The sequence below is a fragment of the Coregonus clupeaformis genome, chromosome 34, assembly GCF_020615455.1.
Source record: "Coregonus clupeaformis isolate EN_2021a chromosome 34, ASM2061545v1, whole genome shotgun sequence".
Taxonomy (NCBI): Eukaryota; Metazoa; Chordata; class Actinopteri; order Salmoniformes; family Salmonidae; genus Coregonus; species Coregonus clupeaformis.
Window position 1 is genome coordinate 33,932,285 of NC_059225.1, and position 23,721 is coordinate 33,956,005.

The 23,721-nt window shown below is 44.0% G+C and overlaps 1 protein-coding gene across 3 annotated transcripts in view; it reads left to right on the forward strand.

Annotated features, from left to right (window-relative positions):
* The window catches only part of LOC121550045 (nuclear receptor-binding protein 2), a 73,505-nt gene extending 50,319 nt beyond the window's left edge, over window positions 1-23,186 (forward strand). For 2 of the 3 annotated variants that reach the window (XM_041862128.1, XM_041862126.2), the window contains exons 2-17: window positions 959-1,081; window positions 1,532-1,633; window positions 2,555-2,644; window positions 9,850-9,890; window positions 10,115-10,209; window positions 10,476-10,499; window positions 10,613-10,699; window positions 10,878-10,933; window positions 18,642-18,737; window positions 19,043-19,175; window positions 21,132-21,285; window positions 21,466-21,601; window positions 21,742-21,795; window positions 21,969-22,032; window positions 22,634-22,689; window positions 22,790-23,186. In XM_041862128.1, the coding sequence (XP_041718062.1) occupies window positions 959-1,081; window positions 1,532-1,633; window positions 2,555-2,644; window positions 9,850-9,890; window positions 10,115-10,209; window positions 10,476-10,499; window positions 10,613-10,699; window positions 10,878-10,933; window positions 18,642-18,737; window positions 19,043-19,175; window positions 21,132-21,285; window positions 21,466-21,601; window positions 21,742-21,795; window positions 21,969-22,032; window positions 22,634-22,689; window positions 22,790-22,876 (1,398 nt within the window). In that variant the 3' untranslated portion in view covers window positions 22,877-23,186. The remainder of the gene's footprint in view (window positions 1-958; window positions 1,082-1,531; window positions 1,634-2,554; window positions 2,645-9,849; window positions 9,891-10,114; window positions 10,210-10,475; window positions 10,500-10,612; window positions 10,700-10,877; window positions 10,934-18,641; window positions 18,738-19,042; window positions 19,176-21,131; window positions 21,286-21,465; window positions 21,602-21,741; window positions 21,796-21,968; window positions 22,033-22,633; window positions 22,690-22,789) is intronic. The other variant, XM_041862127.2, reaches the window with a different exon arrangement.
* Window positions 23,187-23,721: the final 535 nt, after the last annotated feature.

A 23,721-nucleotide genomic window follows, 5' to 3' on the forward strand; every position in this document is an offset into this window, starting at 1 on the left:
GTTCGACCACTGTGTGCTGCACTTTTGCCTCTTGTGTTATCTGTACATCAGGGGAAAAGGGATTGGGATAAGCTAGCTTGTGTGTGCTTAGCTCTGAGCTGCAATGTGTGACTAACTATTCTCTTTCTGGCCGTATTCTGGGCTGAGCAGTCATCTCAGTGCTGTGTTAATGCGTACTCACTGCTAATCTGAGGCGGAAGGAATGGGAGCCCAGGGCTTGTCTGTCTCTGTCTGCTCTGCCAGACCGGAACACAGATGCAAACAGTGCTGCTGCTGCTCCGCTCAGAGTCAGTCTGGCCTTTTCCCTGACTCCGTGTCCTCATAAGTCTGATAGCAGCACATGCTCCTGGCAGTCGGCTCCCCCTCCCTCTCCCAAATCTTTCTCTCTCTCTTTGGCTCTGTCCTTCTCTCTCACATCTTATTGCTCATGCCCTCTCTCCCAATCCCCCACTCCAAATCTCTTTTGTTGTCAGTCCCATCCCCCCTCCCCCTTGTCTCGCTTTTTTATTAATCCATCTCTTCACTCCGGCAGTATTTCTGATCCTCGCCCCCCTTTTCTTTTTACATCATCATGACACAGTTGGTCAGGGCAGCAGGTTTTTAGCAGTCAGGCGTTATGTGACATCAGTGCTATAGAATTTTAGTTTACATAAGATCCATATCCGTGTATTTAATAAATGAAAACCGGTATCCATTCAGGGTTTTAAAAAATGGGGATGCATAGCTTTGCAAAACAGCTGCCAATCCTCCCCACGCAGGGTCATTCTAAATCTCCTGTGACGTTTTGCGGCCATAGAGAGCTTGGCTGGCTCCGAAACATCTAAATTATTCACGATAATAGCTACATGTAGTAATTATGGCTGGAGAAGACACATGCCATGTTTATGCTTGTTCCTCCTCAGTTCTGGCATCTGCGGGGCTTGTGAGATCTCTCATGTGTGTTTGTCTCCCCCTGCAGATCAGTCAAGGTAATGTCCCAGGCGTTGAGAGTGCTTCGCTGGCCATGGACACAGAGGAGGGAGTGGAGGTGGTGTGGAATGAGGTGCTCTTCAATGACAGGAAGGTCTTCAAGGCACAGGAGGTATGGCAAAGTCAGACAGAGGCTGTGCACCCTATTCCCTATATAGTGCACTACTTTTGACCAGGGTCCATAGGGCACTATATAGGGAATAGGGTGCCATTTGGGATGCAGACAGAGTTTCTATTGTCAATGGCTATATGTTCCATTCAGAGGAGGCTGGTGGGAGGAGCTATGGGAGGATGGGCTCATTGTAATGGCTTAATCAATGGAACGGAGTCAAACGTGGTTCCCAAATGTTTGATGTGTTTGATACTGTTCCATTTATTTCATTCCAGCCATTACAATGAGCATGTCCTCCCATCAGCCTCCTCTGGTTCCATTCTATGTACTTCTCCAGAGCGAGCTCACAAATGGAAGTAGAAGTCACTGATTTATAAGTGCATATTTTGGCGAACCACCTACTACTGTACATATGTACTCAAACCTCTCCCCACCCCATCTGTTTTTCAGGAAAAGATAAAGGAGATGTTTGAGAACCTAATGCAGGTTGAGCACCCAAATATAGTCAAGTTCCATAAGTACTGGCTGGACATGAGAGAGAGTCGAGCTCGGGTAAGTCTGCTATCTATACTGAACAAAAATACAAACGCAACATATAAAGTGTTGGTCCCATGTTTCATGAGCTGAAATAAAAGATCCCAGAAATGTTCCATACGCACATAAAGCTTATTTCTCTCAAATGTTGTGCACACATTTGTTTACATCCCTGTTAGTGAGCATTTCTCCATTGCCAAGATAATCCATCCACCTGACAGGTGTGGCATATCAAGAAGCTGATTAAACAGCATGATCATTACACAGGTGCACCTTGTGCTGGGGACAATAAGGCCACTCTAAAATGTGCAGTTTTGTCACACAACACAGTTTTGATGGAGCGTGCAATTGGCATGCTGACTGCAGGAATGTCCACCAGAGCTGTTGCCAGAGAATTGAATATTAATTTCTCTACCATAAGCCGCCTCCAATGTCGTTTTAGAGAATTTGGCAGTACGCCCAACCAGCCTCAACCGCAGACCACGTGTAACCACGCCGGCCCAGGACCTCCACATCCGGCTTCTTCACCTGCGGGATCATCTGTGGAGGGGGGAAGGGGGGTGCTGAGGAGTATTTATGTCTGTAATAAAGCCCTTTTGTGGGGAAAAACGAATTCTGATTGGCTGGGCCTGGCTCCCCAGTCGGTGGGCCTATGCCCTCCTAGGTCCACCCATGGCTGTGCCCCTGCCCAGTCATGTACAATCCACAGATTAGGGCCTAATGAATGTATTTAAATTGACCGATTTCCTTCTATGAACTGTAACTCAGTAAAATCTTTGAAATTGTTGCATGTTGCGTTTTATATTTTTGTTCATCATAGATCAATGTCTATGCCCTACCATTCTCACTCACTCTCGGGAAATGTTTCTCTCCCTGTCTCTTAGATCTCTTGGTTTGGTCTGCAGACTGATAGTATCTCTCTCTGCTATCTGTTGACAGGTCATCTTTATCACAGAGTACATGTCCTCAGGAAGCCTAAAGCAGTTTCTCAAGAAAACCAAGAAAAACCATAAGACCATGAATGTCAAGGTCAGTGTATCTCTCCCATAGGGGAAATACCCTCTGACATCTGTGACACTAGTCAGTTAATTACATCCTTGTTGATTCCCACAGTACCATGAGGTGGGTTGTGTTCAGTAGGGAGAAAAGGTTTGAAACGGGTAGGGAATACCTGAACTGTCCCTTTCAGTCGGTCAGCTCCGTATGGGAAGAGTGGGCTAAATTGAGCCAAAGGGGTAAGTTGAGCCACCCTTGTTTCTAGGAAACCATACACAAAATTAATCATTTGACCAAATATTTAGGAAGAGGTCATCATTTCATGGAGTTTGTGAAGGAATACACCATATGGAAAAAGTGGTAAGCAAGTTAGGTCCAAATAAACATTTTCACCAAGTCAAATGTATTTATTATATTAGAAGTTTCATGATGCCTGTATCTAAACCAAAGTAGATCATTTTATGATTGTTCTATACATAATTTGGGGTCTCTATAAGCTTCAATATGAGGTCCTAAACCTAGCAAGAAAGTGCATCCTTGTAGCTGTGTGGGCCAATATAGTGTTTTCGTCCCAGGTGTAATGCAAGGCATTATCACTGGGATATGAGGTAACAACAGGCCCTGGCCTATGTTAAAGGTGTTTTAGAAAGTACAAAGTGTTTGTTAGGTGTTAAGCCTGTGTTAAAAGATGCTTAAAATTATTAAAAGACAAAAAAGTTATTGTGTTTGGGAAATAAAGATGGACATGGTTTTTAAAAAGGTAGTGGTAATATTAACTTACCCTGTCCCGCTGCTCAATTTACCCCATACCCAGGGTAAGTTGTGCCAAGATACCACTTTATTTTGGACAAGCTATGTTTTTAAAACTGTAATGTTTACATTAATTCTGATTATTTCCAGGGATACACAACATCCTGAAATATATGTAGATATCTTTGTTATAAAGAACACTATATTTCCCTTGACGGAGAGATGCTGAATACAACACAGTAATGGGGAGTTCGCACACTAGCACCCTCTACTGAAGAACATTAGAATCATGCCTGACAAGGCCAATGAACATGATTAATTCCTTCAGTTCTTCCGCTCTTCACCTCGAGCTGAGCAGAACAATACAGGTATTTCTTAAACAAACATTGGAATGCGACATTTATCAGGCTTTACTCCAACTTAACTGTCCCACTTAAGGAGGGCGAGCTCATCCTTCTGGACATTGTGTGTTCAAGTTTGGTAGCTAGTTTCGTGAAGTTCCCTACCAATTTGTTAGTTATTCTTCTGCCTGTTTAGCCTCGCTAACTGGTTGTAATCAGGGTTGGGTAGGTTACTTTCTAAATGTAATCCATTACATTTACTAGTTACCTATCCAAAATTGTAATCAGTAACGTAACTTTTGGATTACCCAAAAGCAGTAACGTAATCTGATTAGTTTCCATTACTTTTGGATTACGTTCCCCTTAAAAGGCATTAGAAGAAGACAAAATGGAGCCATCAAACGCATTTGGTGTGTCCTCATGGTCTCTGATTGGTGGTCATCATTTGGTGTGTCATCATGGTCTCTGATTGGTGGTCATCATTTGGTGTGTCATCATGGTCTCTGACTTGTGGTCAGACTCACTCAGGTGCAACAAACTTTTTGCTGAATTGAATGTCATTGAGAAAACAGAAAGGTGTCATAATGTATTTTATTCTCGCAAACATCCTTTCTGAAGATGTAATATTTCTAAGGTATCTGTAATCTGATTACTTGTAACATAACCGATTACAGTTCGTTTAAAAAAAAAAAAAATTACATGTAACTCCCCAACCCCGGTTGTAAGTAAGATGACTAGCACGAACAAGTCAACAAAGTCTGTTAAGCCGGGTCACGACCTTGCCCAAATGGGTGCATGCTCAGGCTGGGTGCATGCTCAGGCTGGGTGCATGCTCAGGCTGCCCTGGATCGAACCAGCTTTTGCGTGTAGCCTTCCTTAGAAGGCTTGGTGGGACTGAAGTTGAATTTCCTTCCCCAGGTGCCTGAACCTCTGCGGAGTCTGAGTTGCAGGATACGTGGGTGGATCTGGGCTCGTTATTTGGATCACATGTAGCTATCCTCCCAGCGTGGCGACATAGAGCCGGCTGATATTTCGGTTTCCTTCGGTGTTACACAGGACTCACGTTCGGATGACGACGTTGTGTCTCTGGCCGCTTCCGTTTTTTTTATCTGAGACAGAGTTGGAGGGTTTGGCTTCAGGGCAACCACACGTCCCTGCTACAGATGGAATAGCAGGGGAATCCCTGGGTTCTAGCGCGGCTCTCATTGATCTATTCACATCCAATAGTTCACTTTTTTCAGACAATCTTTCAGAAAAGTTGTTTAACAATTTTTTTTCAGAAATATAAAATAGAGATCCAGCGACAAGCTTTACACTCTCAGAAAAAAAGGTGCTATGTAGAACTATATAGGTTTTGTCACCATAGGGGAACCCGTTTTGGTGCTAGGTAGAACCCTTTGCAGAGGGTTCTACATAGAACCCTCTTATCTAGGGTTCTTCATAGAACACCCTGTAAATGGTTCTACCTAGAACCCTCTATAAAGGATTCTACTGAGAACCCTTTTATCTTTGAAGGGTTCTTCCTAGAACCCTTTATGAACGGTTCAACTCAATATTAGGAAGGTGTTTCTAATGTTTTGTATACTCAGTGTATGTTACTTATCTTTGTGTAGCATAAGATTAATCAACCAATCAATACAGGCAAAAACACAGGTATTGAAACAATTCTGAAAATCAACTTGCAATAAAGCATGCTGGGTAATATGATAATAAGGGCGTAGTTTTTAGTGTTTACTTGTCAGTGGAGTGGCCGTCCTCCCAGCCTGCGGCGGAAGGCATCCAGGTTTGGTGGGAAATACCTGCCACCGGTGCTAGCCGCAGTCAAGCACCGCCTGCCTCTGTTTCCAGACTTCATCAATGAGCTTAAGATGACCTGGGCCCAGCTGCATTCAGCCAAGCTGATATTGCATGGGTACGGAGGGGGCCGGGCTTGTCCACACTCCTCCAGTGGATTGGAAGCTAGCCGGCTGCCTAGCCCCATGGGCTAACAAAGGGATGGCTAACCCCAACCCATCGTTCCCAAATAAGCACTGTCGTTTTTCCGGGTCCCGGTTTGACTGGCCCTGGTTTACTGGGCCCAGGGGGTGGACGCCTGGTCCCTGAACACGGTCACAGTGCTGCAGGTTTACCAGACTGAGCTGTTGGCTGACCTGGCCACAGTTCTGGCTAATGGGGAGCAGAGCTTTTAGATGAGATTTGTGCTACGGATGATTTTTGTCTTGTCCCGTTGCACCGTCTCTTGGCGCTCGGAAGAAGCATGGAGGCTACGGTGGTGGCACAGTGGCACCTTTGATTGACTTTGTCGCAGGTGCCGGAGAGAGAGAGGCAGTGGTACTTGGACGACTCGATTTCTCCTACGAGGTTGTTCGGCTCGGCCCTGGAGTCTATGCAGTCTCATTTTGTGAAGAAAAAAGAAGCAGGAGGCGGCGCTGCGCGTTTTCCTTCCTTGGAGGACCTTTGCTGCTGCGGCAGCATCATCTTCTAGAGGGTCTGCAGACAGAGGTACGGCGGCTAAGCGGGTTGCCCTGGAAGTCTGCTCCTGCTTCCACAAATTCTCCCAGTCCACAAGATGGCGTTCCGCCCCTTCAGATGGCACTTTACGGGAGACTCGCTGTCTGTGTCGACCAATGGCGCCCTTTATTATGCGAAAAGTGATGTTGGGGTACAGGCTACAATTCGTTGTACGTCCCCCACGTTTTTACGCCGCCATTACGTCGACTGTTCCCGAGGCCTCAGCGCCCGTTTTGAGGGAGGACATTCCTTCCCTTCTCCAGAAGCAGGCAGTCCGAGTGGTACCTATGTCAGAGGCCCATGACAACTGGTACAGCTGGGATTTCCTGGTTCCCAAAAGGGGAGGGACTTCCCGTCCAATTTTAGACCTGAGTGCCCTAAACAAGCGCCTCAGGGTCTACAAATTCAGAATGCATGAACAGCCTGTTGTTACAGTCAGTGTGCCCGGGCGATTGGTTCACCTCCATCGACCTGAAGGATGCGTACTTTCATGTGGCCATATATCCCCCTCACAAAAAGTTTCTGAGGTTCCATTTCAAGGCTGTAGCATACTGGTCCTCCCTTTTGGGCTTTCCCTCTCGCCTCGCACTTTCACCAAAGTTGTGGAGAGGGGTTTGGCACCTATGTGGTGTCTGGGGCTCAGGATATTGGACTACCTGGTGGTAGCGGAGTCGAGGGAGCAGGTGGTGTTGCACACATTACATTTTAGTCATTTACCAGACGCTCTTATCCAGAGCGACTTACAGTAGGTGAGTGCATATATTTTGATACTGGCCCCCCTGGCCCCCTGTGGGAATCGAACCCACAACCCTGGCGTTGCAAGCGCCATGCTCTACCAACTGAGCTACACGGGGCCATGCTGGTTTCCTATGTTCAGTCTCTGGATTTCATAGAGAATCAAGAGAAGAGCTGTTTGACTCCATCTCAGCACAATCTATTTCTGGGTCTCAAGTTAGACTCAGGCGAGAATTGTGCATTCTTGTCCCCACAGAGGGAGGCGGGTTTCCGTCTTTGCTTGGCCCTATTTTTTAAATATTTTGTTTCACTTTTATTTAACCAGGTAAGCCAGTTGAGAACAAGTTCTCATTTACAACTGCGACCTGGCCAAGATAAAGCAAAGCAATTTCGGATGGGTGACAATGCATTTTCACCAGTGCTCGCGCCTATTGGGGATGATGGCTTCTATGATAGCCGTGGTTCCCCTCGGCTGTTGCTGATGCGACCTTTCCAGTGGTGGGTGATAGACACTCACTTGGACACCTAGCCCCACCTAAACCGGTCACTCCGGGTGTCCACGTCATGCCTAAGGGTTCTGGCTCGGTGGAGGGACCCGCGGTTGTTGTCGCTGGGGACGCCCATGGGTCAAGTTATATCCCGCAAGGTGATCACGACAGACACATTTCCCCGATGGTTGTGTGCGCTGTGTGAGGGCAGCTCAATTTGGGGGTTGGGAACAGTGTTGCTGAGCGCACTGCATATCAGTTACCTGGAGCGGTTGGCGGTGTGCATAGCGCTCAGGCGTTTTCTCCCGTTGTTGGCAGGCCAGCTGGTGAGGACCAGTGGTGGCGTACATCAACAGACGTATCCTTAGCTCGCTCTCTACTGCTGTGGAGCAGTGCGCACTTTCCCTAGCTCCTAGTAACTCATCTTCCCAGGCGCTTCAACACGGGTGCGGATCTGCTATCCATGGGGGGCCCCCGCTCTCAGGAGGCTGCTATCCATGGGGGGCCCCCGCTCTCAGGAGGCTGCTATCCATGGGGGGCCCCCGCTCTCAGGAGGCTGCACACCTGGGTGGTCTCCCAGATATGGGAAATATTAGTCAGGGCCAACGTGGATGTTTACGCATCGCAAGAAAATGTGCATTGTCTGCAATTTTTCTCGATAAGGGACCTGAGTGCTCCATTGGGAACGGATGCTCACGTGCACCAGTGGCCTCTGACCCTCCTTTACGCCTTTCCTCCTGTGGATCTGATTCAGCGTCAGGAGGGCTTGCCGTTGCCTTGTGGCTCCCCGTTGGCCCGAACGACCTTTCCTATGTTCAGTCTCTGGGTTTCATTGTGAATAATTTCTGTACTTTCATGTCGCGGAGATCATTGGCCTTTTGGGCGGGGACTCGTTGTCCCAGGCGCATGGGCATGTCTGGCACCTGCAGCCGGCAATTTGGAATCCAATCTGATGGCAAGGAGTTTACAGCTGAACGCTATTGCGACTATACAGTCTGCAAGGGCACCCTCCATGAAAGGGTTGTATGGATATAAATGGCGGGCATTCATACTTTGGTGCCAAAATAAAGGAATTGTTCCTTTTCAGAGCTCTCTGGTGGACATTTTAATGTTCCTACAGGGGCTTTTCGAGCAGGGCTGTTCATTCTCCACCCTGAAGGTGTATATGGTAGCTATTTTAGCGTGTAATATGGAAATTGATGGTGCCACTCCAGTGGCTCATCCCCTTGCGGTGCGGTTTTTAAAAGGTGTGTGCCGTCTCAGGCCGGTTTCTAAACCTATTGAGCCCACTTGGGATATGACTTTGGTTTTGGATGTGCTGTGTGAGGCCCCCTTTGAACTGATGGAGTCTGTGGATCTGAAGATCCTCTCCTACAAGACCGTACTGCTCGTGGCTTTGGCCTCGGCTTAACACTTTGGAGATCTCCACACGTTCTCCATTCACCCCACCCCGCCCTTGGCAACTCCAAGGTGACGTTGCGTCCTAATGCAGCCTTCACCCCTAAGGTCATGACTATGTCCTACAGGTCTCTAGATTTTGAACTTTTTCCATTTCTGCCTCCTCCGTTTGCTTCTGAGGAGCAGCAAAAGTTACATGCCCTATGTCTGGTACGAGCGTTACGCATGTACATTGAGCAGACCAGGGGAGTCCATTTGTGCGACCAACTGTCTGTTTTGGTAATCCGGCTCGTGGTAGAGTGCTTTCTAAGCAGTGTATATACCACTGGATTGTGGAGGCTATTGCTCTGGCATATGTCAGCAAAAGGCAAGAATTACCTAACGGTGTATGCGCCCACTCCACCAGTGGTCTGGCGGCGTCTTGGGTGTTGTTTAAAGGGTTGCCTGTAGGAGATATTTGTGCATGCGGTGAGTTGGGCATCATCACACACCTTTGTGAGGTTTTATCGCTTGGATGTCACTGCCCCCAGTGTAGCCTATATCGTGATTTCAGCTGGGGCATGAGAGGGTCATTAGGCAGCACGCAGATTTTCCTGTCAGGTTGGAATTTTGGGTGGGCCATTTCATTTGGTGTCCGCTTAGGACGTGATTTCGTATCCCCATTGCTGTGTTGTACCGAGTCGACCGACTGAAATGAAATGTTCCGTTATGACTATAACTACTGTTCCCTGAAGGAGGGAAACGAGGTACAACACCTGTTCGGCCTCGCGCCGCCTAGTTCTGGCCTCAGTGAAGTGGGGGTACTGAATTGAAAGGATGAATCCTTGTCAGGCGCTGTTCTAATGTTATTCAGTAGAGGGTGCTAGCGAGCCAACTCCCCATAGCTGTGTTTTTACCTTGTTTCCCTCCTTCAGGAAACAGTAGTTGCAGTCCTAACTGTATGTTTATTTCCTCGCAAACTTCAACCACATTCCATTTTTTAAGTGTCTGCTGTTCACTCTGTCATGTATTCCAGGCTTGGAAGAGATGGTGTACCCAGATTCTCTCAGCCCTCAGGTAAGACCAATAACTTTCTCTCATCCTCTCGATTATAGCCAATGGCAGGGTAAACTATTAATCTAGGAATGGGGTCTTTAACTCTTGTTCCAGTCACTAACACATCTGATTCTACTAATCATGTTCCAGCAGCTCTCCAGGGCCAAAGTGTTCAGTCAGAGTTGGAGACCCAAAGTGTTCAGTCAAGTGAATGGATCTTCAATTGCCATCTTATTTATCCCCAGTTACCTCCACTCCTGTGAGCCGCCCGTCATCCATGGCAACCTGACCTGTGATACCATCTTCATCCAACACAACGGCCTCATCAAGATTGGCTCAGGTCTCACACCGCAAAGATGTTCTACCTAATCCTAACCCTAACCTAACTAAAACCTAACCCTGTCATAACATGCATTAGGAACAGTTCAATTGTGACTTGAGAGCTTCATCTGAATAAATGGTAGCAAAAACAGTTCGCATTGCATGCTAGCAAACCCCTATACTGTACATTGTGTGTACTACAACTGCCCAAATATGTATTATCATTGTTCGTCTATCTTTGCAACTGAAGTTAATACTGGATACCCTGCTCTTTTCTATCCACAGTATGGCACCGGTTGTTTGTGAATGGTATGAACCATATAATGTGCCGCACATCTATCTTATTCGCAGTGAACGTCACAATATTCTGTCTAGTCTGGTGTCTGGGTTTCATTTTCTAGCTGCCTGTCTTGTCCTCCCAGTGTTTCTGGAGGCCAGTGTTCATGGTAAAGTCCGCGCACACCGAGACGAGCAGAGGAACCTGCACTTCTTCTCTCCTGAATACGGCTGTGAGTGTTTTACTGAGCCTTCCTCGACTTTGATAAAGTATATGTACTGTATGTCTGGTCTTCATGCTTTTATTAGTTGCCAGTTTCACTATGGAATTTCCCACCATGCTGTGACCAGGCAGTTAATATCATACATGTTATGTTCGAATAAACGCTGTTTCTCTCTCTCTATGTCTAGCAGCTGAGGATTACTATGCCATTGACATCTTCTCCTTCGGGATTTGTGCTCTAGAGGTGAGCACCCAGCTGCAATAGTTTATAAATGTATTATAAACCTTACTAGCGGCTCCATGTCCTTACGGACGGTAAGAAAAGTATTTAATTCTGATCAATGCATTTAGTCTTTTAGGACAGTGAAGCACTGCTAGCAAATCTGAGCTTAAATATATAACATTTTACATTTTAGTCATTTAGCAGACGCTCTTATCCAGAGCGACTTACAGGAGCAATTAGGGTTAAGTGCCTTGCTCAAGGGCACATCGACAGATTTTTCACCTAGTCGGCTCGGGGATTAGAACCAGCGACCTTTCGGTTAATGGCACTACGCTCTTAACCACTAAGCTACCTGCCGCCCAATTAAATGTGTAGGTCTACATGGTAGGCCTAATATGTTCTGTGACAATCCTTGCCACAGAAAGGATTACCATCAGGAAATGTAGAGTTTTTTCTTAATTTTTTTTTATTGCTCTCTAAAAGTTATTCTTTAAAAAAAGGGCTACATTACAGTGGTAAGGAAATAGGGCCTATAGCATTGTGAATTCCACAACAGTAGCACACACATCACCTGTCTAGCATTCATAATCAAAACAGTGGCTTCTGATACCCAAATACCTACCATGAACAGGCACACAAACATAACACCAAAATCCTGCTGCACACCTTCTTTACAGCACGTCTTTCAAAACTATATTTTGGGTGATGTATTTCCTTTGGAATTTACCTTGGGTTGAGGTTTGTTTGAATGACAAATAAGTATGTGAATGATCGAGCTCTGGAAAATGCCACACGAGAGAAGACTGGGGCAGGAAGGTATATGCCGACTTTGTCAAATGTTTGTCCTTATGCATTATTAATTGTCATTGAGTATGACCGACGCAGAGGAAATCGACTCCTCTCAAGGGTGAATGGAAGATCTTAAAAAAGTAAAATATATTATAAATATTAGCATTATATAATTCATGACAATGGTTATGGAAATTAACAGAAACCATTCAAAGCATTTTACCGATGCCTGTTTATTAATGAAAAGCAAAATTCTAAACATTGGGCAAACATTGGGCACGGGAAGAAGTCAGAGGATCCTAGAAGTAAGGCTATTGTTTGTCAAATCTAGACTAAATCTAGGCCAACATGTACACTACCAGTCAAAAGTTTGGACACAGCTCCTCATTCCAGGGTTTTTCTTTATTTTTACTATTTTTTACATTGTACAATAATAGTGAAGACATCAAAACTATGAAATAACACATATGGAATCATGTAGTAACCAAAAAAGTGTTAAACAAATCAAAATATATTTCAGATTTGAGATTCTTCAAAATAGCCACCCTTTGCCTTGATGACAGCTTTGCACACTCTTGGCATTCTCTCAACCAGCTTCATGAGGTAGTCACCTGGAATGCATTTCAATTAACAGGTGTTTGTTAATTTGTGGAATATCTTTCCTTCTTAATGCGTTTGAGCCAATCAGTTGTGTTGTGACAAGGTAGGGGTGGTATACAGAAGATATCCCTATTTGGTAAAAGACCAAGTCCATATTATGGCAAGAACAGCTCAAATAAGCAAAGAGAAACGACCTTAAGACATGAAGGTCAGTCAAAGTTTCTTCAAGTGCAGTCGCAAAAACCATCAAGCGCTATGATGAAACTGTCTCTCATGAGGACCGCCACAGGAATGGAAGACCCAGAGTTACATCTGCTGCAGGGGATAAGTTCATTAGAGTTACCAGCCTCAGAAATTGCAGCCCAAATAAATGCTTCACAGAGTTCAAGTAACAGACACCTCTCAACATCAACTGTTCAGACAGAGGAGACTGCGTGAATCAGGCCTTCATGGTCGATTGCTGCAAAGAAACCACTACTAAAGGACACCAAGAAGAAGAAGAGACTTGCTTGGGCCAAGAAACACAAGCAATGGACATTAGACCGGTGGAAATCTGTCCTTTGGTCTGATGAGTCCAAATTTGAGATTTTTGGTTCCAACTGCCGTGTCTTTGTGAGACGCAGAGTAGGTGACCGGATGATCTCCGCATGTGTGGTTCCCACCGTGAAGCATGGAGGTGGAGGTGTGATGGTGTGGGGGTGCTTTGTTGGTAACACTGTCAGTGAATTATTTAGAATTCAAGGCACACTTAACCAGCATGGCTACCACAGCATTCTGAAGCGATATGCCATCCCATCTGGTTTGCGCTTTTTGTTTTTCAACAGGACAATGACCCAACACACCTCCAGGCTGTGTAAGTGCTATTTTACCAAGGAGAGTGATGGAGTGCTGCATCAGATGACCTGGCCTCCACAATCACCCGACCTCAACCCAATTGAGATGGTTTGTGATGAGTTGGACCGCAGAGTGAAGGAAAAGCAGCCAATCAGTGCTCAGCATGTGTGGGAATTCCTTCAAGACTGTTGGAAAAGCATTCCAGGTGAAGCTGGTTGAGAGAATGCCAAGAGTGTGCAAAGCTGTCAACAAGGCAAAAGGTGGCTACTTTGAAGAATATAAAATATATTTTGATATGGTTTTTTGGTTACTACATGATTCCATATGTGTTATTTCATAGTTTTGATGTCTTCACTATTATTCTACAATGTAGAATAGAGTGCCAGTTTCATCATAGCGCTTGATGGTTTTTGCGACTGCACTTGAAGAAACGTTCAAAGTTCTTGAAATATTCCGGATTGACTGACCTTCGTGTCTTAAAGTAATGATGGACTGTCATTTCTCTTTGCTTATTTGAGCTGTTCTTGCCATAATATGGACTTGGTATTTTACCAAATAGGGCTATCTTCTGTATACACCCCCTTCCTTGTCACAACACAACTGATTGACTCAAACGCATTAAGAAGGAAAGAAATTCCACAAATTAACTTTTAAGAAGGCACACCTGTTAATTGAAATGCATTCCAGGTGACTACCTCATGAAGCTGGTTGAGAGAATGCCAAGAGCGTGCAAAGCTGTCATCAAGGCAAAGGGTGGCTATTTGAAGAATCTCACATATAAAATGTTTTGATTTGTTTAACACTTTTTTGGTTACTACATGATTCCATATGTGTTATTTCATAGTTTTGATGTCTTCACTATTATTGTACAATGTAGAAAATAGTAAAAATAAAGAAAAACCCTTGAATGAGTAGGTGTTCTAAAACTTTTGACCGGTAGTGTATATACAGAATAATCCAGAGAAAAAATAAATATATTTTTAGACCACCTAATAGAGAAAACTAAAAGGTAAAGCTGTGTATATCAAGGATGCAGGCCCTGCTTTAAAACAGTCACTAAATATTCCAGTAATTAAGACTATTCTCCACGAGAATTAGAGTGAAAAGTGGTTGATCAATCCCCTTAGCCCTCATAGGTAAACATGCCTGTTAGATGTTAAGTACACTCAGTGACTTTAAAACATCCAAGTAATAAAATAAACCACCATAAGAGACTTTATCATATTTACATTTACATTTTAGTCATTTAGCAGACATATCCGTTACATTACCACCAGAACCTCTAATCATCACGTACAATGATGTAAAAACAAAACAAATAAAATATGTTAATACCATTGACCCTCTGTATTCACATATTAACCTTCAAGAGATAACTTTCTGCTGATTCATAATCTAAATCAGTCTCGACACTGGTTTAAATATTAGGTCAAGGCCTTCCTGCTCTTGACCTAATACGACCCAGAGTACCTTCAACAGCATAAGGAGTGACAGTGTTGCAATAGTGGGTCTGTCAACACAGTCAATGTGTAACTGATCAGGTAAGGAATGGTCAGAGTTTGGTAGGTCAGTACGGATATTGTAAGCAGACTGGTCAATTAGCTCACTCACTACACTGTTACGGTCCGGGTCAGATTCTTGAAGACTCTGATCGAGGCAAACCTTCCAGCTGCAGTACATCTTCCACAGAATCCAAAGGTGGAATGTCCTGAGCATCCAAGGATCGCACGCCACCCTCCAGGCTTGGGTCACCTATTCCTTCAGAAGGCAACTCAGACACCCACACTTTTGTTCTGTACTCAGCATCCTCATCATCATCACCCACTGCAGTGTCCATGGCAGCTGAGACCACAAGGCCGTCATTCATGTCCTCAGACTCTGTTAATCCAGACATATCTGTTCCATCATCAACGGCAGCATGGGGAAGAGGAAGAAGGTTGACTGGCATTATCAGGTTGAAATGTACCGTCTTCTCCTGTCCAGTGGAGCTGTTCTGAATCTTAAAGGTGTGACTGTCAGCATTCAATCCAGTGACAAGGTAGACGGTATCCTCCCAACGGTCAGCAAGCTTCCGCTTTCCACGCTCCCCCTAAAATTGCCAGCAACACTCTATCACCAATCTCCACTGGTGCTCCTCTGACTCTTCTGTCATACAGGTCAGCATGCCTCTTCAACACATTCGCTGCAGATGCCTGTGCTGTATTCATGGATTCTTTCAGATCTCTCCTCAAGGACTGAACAAACTGGTCATAGTCGACAACTTCTGGGTTCTCTATGACAGAGCCAAAGACTGTCAACAGGCAGTCTTGGCGTCCTCCCAAACATTAGCAGGAAAGGGGCAAAGCCTGTGGTTTCGTGGATTGTACAATTGTACACAAGGGACTTCAGCGCCTGAGGCCATCTGTGCTTTGCGCTCGTCGGCTAGGCCCGGATCATGTTTCCCAACGTCCTATTCATCCTTCCGCAGGACCCGTTCCCCATCGGATGGTACGGCGTGGTGTGAGACTTCTGAACACCTGCAACCCTCGAGTTCAGTTATTAGAGCGCTCTCAAAGTGTCACTAAAATGTTGTTTCAGTATGTCAAAGATGGGACTTGGGCCTTTAGATAAATCAACAGAGGGATTGCTGTGTATATCCACTTTAACAACATCGCGGGCCCTTCCCATAAGCCTACCTATAACTCTGCTTGGTCCACCAAAGATACGCCCCTCTTACGCATGTAAACCATGACCATATCCTCCCACTCATGCACTGAGCACTTTTCAGAGTACACCGGCTCCCTGATATCAGACTTCAACACCAGGTTCAGGCCCGATACATCCATAGCCCTAGAGCTATGGGGGGGGGGGGAATGCAAATAGTCCGAGTAGTCATGATTAGCTGTTCAGGAGTCTTATGGCTTGGGGGTAGAAGCTGTTAAGAAGCCTTTTGGACCTAGACTTGGCGCTCCGGTACCGCTTGCCGTGCGGTAGCAGAGAGAACAGTCTATGACTAGGGTGGCTGGAGTCTTTGATCATTTTTAGGGCCTTCCTCTGACACCGCCTGGTATAGAGGTCCTGATGGCAGGAAGCTTGGCCCCAGTGATGTACTGGGCCGTACGCACTACCCTCTGTAGTGCCTTGCGGTCGGAGGCCGAGCAGTTGCCATACAGGCAGTGATGCAACCAATCAGGATGCTCTCGATGGTGCAGCTGTAGAACTTTGAGGATCGGAGGACCCATGCCAAATCTTTTCAGTCTCCTGCTATACAATGTCTGCTAAGAAATCCATGGAGACCTCCCCACTCCCTGTATTTGGCAAACCTATTTCATTCACATCCTTGGGCATTTCCCTGTGGAAACTATCATCAAAACCCTCCAGTTTAGGCATGGGTGTAGAAGCAACTGGAATTCTGGCTGAACCCCTACCAACAGATGGTGACAGATTAAATGTCAGGAAACCCCTACCTCTCCCAGCACCTTCCATCTTAATAATGGGAAATCAACACACTAAAACAAAAATGTAAATGTCAATAAATAAGAATAATTAAATAATTATCCAAATGTAACCCTATATCTAGTACACAGTTAAAACCCACCCCAGTTATATCAGATATACATTAGAACTGCAAATAAACGAGTAACACAAAAGTTATCGTTTATCCTTGAAAAGAAAGTCCCAATTAATATAGAAAGTCTCAATAAAATCCCATAGGGCAGCGCACAATTGGCCCAGCGTCGTCCGGGCTTGGCCAGTGTAGGCCGTCATTGTAAATAATAATTTGTTCTTAACTGACTTGACTAGTTAAATAAAGGTAAAATAAAATAAATACGATAAATCTGCGGAAATCTGCGGAAGCATAGCTCCCGCTCAGCCCAGTCAAAACTGTTCGCTGCTCTGGCACCCCAATGGTGGAACAAGCTCCCTCACGACGCCAGGACAGCGGAGTCACTCACCACCTTCCGGAGACATTTGAAACCCCACCTCTTTAAGGAATACCTGGGATAGGATAAAGTAATCCTTCTAACCCCCCAAATTGTAAAGTGGTTATCCCACTGGCTATAGGGTGAACGCACCAATTTGTGAGTCGCTCTGGCTAAGAGCGTCTGCTAAATGACGTTAATGTGCCCTTGAGCAAGGCACTTAACCCTAATTGCTCCTGTAAGTCGCTCTGGATAAGAGCGTCTGCTAAATGACTAAAATGTAAATGTAAATGTAAATCATCAACTCAAGTAATCAAAAAACGACGCCCTGGCGCCCTCTTGTGGCGAAATGTGATATCGCCATAAACTGCACGAGCAACGTCTCATCTTATTCTCCAACGGCAACCACGGCGAACTTCTGAAATGGAAATCCAGCGAAGGATGATCCGATCCAGAAGAACGGTCACGGCACCACGGTAACAGTACTCTTCTTGCGTTGTGTACAATCATCGACACGGACTCCAACTTGTAGCACCAGTCATGGTGATTTATTCTGATAGAAACAGCACAAAATGGCACGTCATGCAATGCACGGCTCACCATCCAACTCTGCACTCACGCACTGTACGAAATATACGACCCCCCAGACACAGTAAGTTGCTAGCTAGCATTAGCTGGAATTCTCTACAACAAAATGCACAACAAATATGCAGAAAAAACGCTGCATCTTATGTGTGATGTTCTAATAATATTTACAAACAACTTGGTATAAATTGTACATTCAAATCATCACTTGGAAGTATAAAAATCACTTTTGACGTACAGTGCTTTGCAACCCACAACCTACCGCTGGTTTGGTGCTTGTTCACTGGGACAATTCTAATTTAAACATCCTCCCTCGTAAGCAAGCCACGCAAACCAGCCAATAAGATGCCATGTTGAGTAGCTGAAGGCAAGACAAAACTCTCTCTCTCACACACACACACACATACACATACATATACACACACACACACACACACACATACATATATACACACACACACACATAAATCAGTACCATGGACAGCCACATCATATTTAGCTTACGTTGATTTAACTAAATTGTTTTTGGTATCTTTTAGTTGTATTAGACTAAGCATAGGTGATTAGATGATGTTGAAATGGTGTTGGAATAGTGGAAGCAGCTCCTGTTTTCTTTGCAACTTGGTAACTTACCTTTGTTCTAAAGCAGTAATTCTTTAGTAGTCTGAAAATGTCAGAAACATTACCTTGCTAGACCATGCTGTAGGTCATGTAACTGTTTGTTACATACAATATGCTTTATGGACTTCACCGGACAGAGGTTGCTCTCTGGTTTTGTGATGAAACAAAGTTGTGGTTGAATTTATTCTGCCACTGTGTCTTCTTATTGTCTCTGCCTTAGGCCTATATATCACAGTGGCAAGGCATATGAACTAGCAGGTTATAGAGCAAACAACGCAATTATCACAACACATAGGTTGTAATATGGCTTTTTTCCCCTGCCTTGGCTTCCCTGGAGATTTTACCGATGCATCACTACTGATGTCCATTTTTAACATAATCTCTTTATTTATTTATAGATGGCTGTCCTGGAAATCCAGGCTAATGGGGATGCTGTTGTGTCCAAGGAGGCCATCACCAACGCAGGCCAGTCTTTGGAGGATCCCCTCATGAGAGTGAGTCTCACTCATGTTTCCATTCATGGCCCAAATATAGCCAAGCAGCACAGTGGGCAAATGCACAAAAACACATCAATCTCTCTTTGATTAAAACAAACACCTTGTCAATAGGGGCAGGAGTTTTCCCTGACTATGTGACCTGACCAAGAAACCAGATAGTTTTCCTTGTTACTTGACCAGAAAACCATCTGTTCAAGTTAAATCAAACTTCACATTTTAAATGGAATTTTACATACTTTACATTTATCAAACCCTAACCACTGCACTACATAGCTTTAACCTGGCTCCACTCCCTTTTGTAGGAGTTCACCCAGTCATGTGTACATCATGAAGCCAAGCAGCGGCCCACAGCCCACGACCTGCTATTCCACCGCGTGCTGTTTGAGGTCCACTCCCTCAAGCTTCTGGCTGCCCACTGCCTCATCAGCAACCAGTGTGAGTGTTTCCTCAGTCCTCAGCTTTGAAGCCCCAAAGCACACAGCACACAGCATGCAATATGTGGAATTGCCATTTGAGTGATTCCTCACGAAACCCAGACAAAGAAATACAATGATTTTGGGGATGTTCACGACATTTCATCCATAGAATGGTCTTTTGGAGGATGGATTGTTGACATATATTTAATATTTGTATCTAAAAGCATAATTGAGAAATAAAACCAAAAAGGCAATATTTTGAATGTAGTAGTTTTTCACCCCCTCAAAGCTATGTCAAAGAAAAAAAAACTTTGCAAACCACATGATCTAGTATATAATACAAGTATAATAAACCATATTCAAATATGATGATATCATAGTGAATTCATGACGTGAATGAGTAAGCCTTATCATACTTTGTAATATTGATATATATATATATATATATATATAGTTACAATCAGTTTTAGGAACATCTACCCAAAATATTTCACCTTCTTAATTACTTTACCCAAAATAACATTTAGTGATAGTCTAAAACAACATTTTGACCATTTAAACAGCGTGTGTCCACCCTATCGACAAGGGGAGATGCGCTGTGAAAAGGGCGCTTTTTCTTGGTTCTATTGATGTGTTTTATGTCCGTCTCCGACATAAAGAAAGTTTGACTTCCACACAAAATTACTTCTTTACTTATTTTAGGTTTAAGGAAGTGTGTAAGTCGCATTCTTTATCATACAGCTATGACAGTTATATATTTAGAACCGCCTGCTTGATCGGGCACTGTCAAATTTGGCATATTTATTACATTTTGGCCTTACCCAGGCCTCCTTTTAGACTCCATAATGTTTCATTTGTAAGTGCTACAAAGCAAAAATTGGTGTCATATGAAGCTTTACTGCTTGTTCTGTAATATGAGCAGTATTTTGATTTCAATAATAATTGTCCTACATTAATTTATGAATATTGAGAAATATGAATATTGAAAAAACTAATGTTTTTATTTAATAATTGTTCACTATATTGTTGAACATAATATACTCTATGGGCATATCACAGTTCCAGACTAGGATCTCTGCTAGTTTTAAAGTTATGGCCCATTTTATACAGAGAAATTGGCATAGGCAATGTAACCAATCACAGCCCTCCTTTTACTTGTATCATTGCACATCCTGCAAATCGCCAGTAGAGGGTGAACGTTTTGAATCCATTTTCATATTCACTCTGTTGGTAATGCTTACAAGTTGGATCATAATTGTAAAAGTAGCAGAGATCCCACTCTGGAACTTTAATATGCCCATAAAGTATATTATGTTCAACAATATAGTGAAATATTATGATCAAAAATGTTTTTTCAATATTTATGTTTATATTTTTCAATATTCATAAATGAATGAAAGAAAACAATTATCGTAATTAAAATACTACTCACATTACAGCAAAAGTGTTAAAGCTTCATATGACACACATTTTTGCTTTGTATCACTTACATATTAAACAATATGGAGTCTTAAAGGAGGCCTGGGGAAGACCAAAATGTCAGAACTATGCCAATTTTGATAAATGATTCCTCAATTATGCTTTTAGATACAAATGTCAAATATATATAAACATTTCTTCCTCCAAAGGACCATTCTTTGGATTACATGTTGTGAAAATCCCCCAAATCATGGTCTTTTATTGGTCTGGGTTTCATGAGGAATCACTAATACTTTTGCCTGGGTACCAGTCTGTTTGGCATGCCAAGGAGTGGTATGATGACACAAACAGAGTGGTATCCAGGCTAGCCATTTCTGTGGGAGAGAAAATGTTTCCACATCCATTTCCACATCCATTTCATTTTTTGTCATGTGACAGCTGAAAAATTGTCTTATGCAGATTTTGTGGGATATATCTGTTGTTACAATGGAAGTGGAGACATTTTTCTAATTAATTTGCAAATATGTAAAGCTCTCTTACCCCTCTCTCTATGCAGACCTGCTCCCAGAGAACTGTGTGGAGGAGAAGACCAAGTCCTTTGATCCCAACGGTCTCATGGCAGAGATCAAACATGGCGACCGGCCTGGCGTGGAGCTCAAGTACTCCCATGTGTCCCCTTTGGAGCTGGACAAGTTCCTGGAGGACGTCAAGTAAGGGCTAATTCCACTCACCCATTGGGCTCAGGTCAAAAGTAGTGCACTATGTAGAGAATAAGGTGCAATTTAGGACGTCGCCTGAGAGGACTGCCTTGTTCATTGTGAAGGGTCTTTGTGAAGTGTATTATTGTAGCACCTGTGGCTCCTGACTTCATTCTGACTCCCCCTCCTCAGGAATGGGATATACCCCCTCATGAACTTTGCGTTATCGCGGCCCCACCCCGTCCCCCATGCCCTCTCCCTGTCCCATGAACAGGTGGAGTCGGTGAAGACCCCCACCCCTGAGCCCCAAGAGACAGAGAGCAGAAAGGTGAGGTCTGTGTGTGTGTGTGTCTGTCTGTCTGTCTGTATCTCATTCTATTTGTTTATGTCTGTGTGTGAGAGACAGTGTTGCAAGTTAAAGTACGCTTATCACTCTTAACGCTATGTTGGTCTGATGGTGTGTTGCAGGTGATTCAGATGCACTGTAACTTGGAGTCAAATGAAGAAGGGACGAAAACTCATGTGAGTTTGACTATCATCTTCTTTTAAGTAATGGCGTCCATCTCACGGCAGCCTTTTGGAGTTACCATAACTGACATAATTTTTTTAATCCTTTCTGATCCCCACAACTAATTGCATTTGGGGGATAAGCATATTCTGGGTTGATAAAATGTATTCCTCTCTCCTCTCCTTAGCTCTCTCTGTTTCTTAAGATGGATGACAAGCTCCATCGACAACTCAGCTGTGACATCCTTCCAAGTGAGTTCTAATGGACACTTTCATATCCATTAATATAGTCAGGTCCCAAATTATTGCCACCCTTGATAAAGATGAGCAAAAAGTAAGTAAGTACAAATACTGAGCTATATTGTATGCTATTTTTTTTAAACAATTATATTATACTAATACAATTGTTCAGAGAAAGAGATTTTGATTACAAATATTTTTTTTCTCAAAAAGATATGTGTTAAAATTATTGCCACCCCTTTTTTCAATACCTCACTTTGCGAGGATAACGGCACTGAGCTTTTTTCTTAAATGTTTAATGAGATTGGAGAACACATTGGGAGGGATCTTAGAACATTCCTCCATACAGAATCTTTCCAGACCCTTGATATACTTTGTCTGCGCTTATGGACTGCCCTCTTCAATTCAAACCACAGGTTGGCCACAGGCCAAATAGCTAAATTTTAATGTCATCTGACCATAGCACCGGTTGCAATCCAAGTGCAAATACCATTTAGTAAACTCCAGGCGTTTACATTTGTTGGATGACAAGAAAATTGAGCTCTTTGGCACACCAACAGTGTTTATTGCATACTGTTGTATGAGGCTCAACTATTTTGAATGAATCTTTCAGATGACAGCTCCAAAGACCTTGCCAATGAACTTGTTCACTACGCATTCATAAGTGAGGTAGGTATTATTTTTGCGTGATGTTATTGCAAATGGTTTTAATCATTCTAATCGATATCCTATAATGATCTAACCGCTAACCCTGTGTAACCCCATGCAGGAGGACTGTGAGAAGCTGGCAGGGTTCCTTGAGGATGCGCTCACCAGACACAAGGGCAAAGCGCTGGCCTCTGGAACCACACAGTGAGAAGGGTCCGCTACGAAAACTGGCTCACAGAGAGGGGCCTCAGGCATTGACCACTCGAACAGAGAGAGACAGGAGCCAGAAGGCAGGATCACTCAGCCAGGATCAGAGGGGCCGGGTCCAGTGAGGGTTTGAGGGATTGGGCCTGGTGATTGGGACTGGACCTGATGATTGGTGGATCATCCCATAGAGGGCTAGGATAGGCCAGGACTGAGAGGGACAGGAAGCATCTTCGGTTGGAGGACCCATAGGCATCATGGCTACATTGCATTTTGAAAGTATTCAGACCCCTTGACTTTTTCCACATTTTTTTTACGTTACAGCCTTATTCTAAAATCAATTAAATAAAAACATTTCCTCATCAATCTACACACAATACCCCATAATGACAAAGTGAAAACAGGTTTTTAGAAATATTTGCAAATGTATTAAAAATAAGAAAACATAAGTATTCAGACCCTTTGCTATTAGACTCGAAATTGAGCTCCGGCACATCCTGTTTCCATTGATCATCCTTGAGATGAGTCCACCTGTGGTAATTGGACATGATTTGGAAAGGCACACACCTGTCTATATAAGGTCCCACAGTTGACAGTGTCAGAGCAAAAACCAAGCCATGAGGTCGAAGGAATTGTCCGTAGAGCTCCGAGACAGGATTGTGTCGAGACACAGATCTGGGGAAGGGTACCAAAAAAAAATTCTGCAACATTAAAGGTCCCCAAGAACATAGTGGCCTCCATCATTCTTAAATGGAAGAAGTTTGGACCCACCAAGACTCTTCCTATAGCTGGCTGCCCGGCCAAACTGAGCAATCGGGGGAGAAGGGCCTTGGTCATGGAGGTGACCAA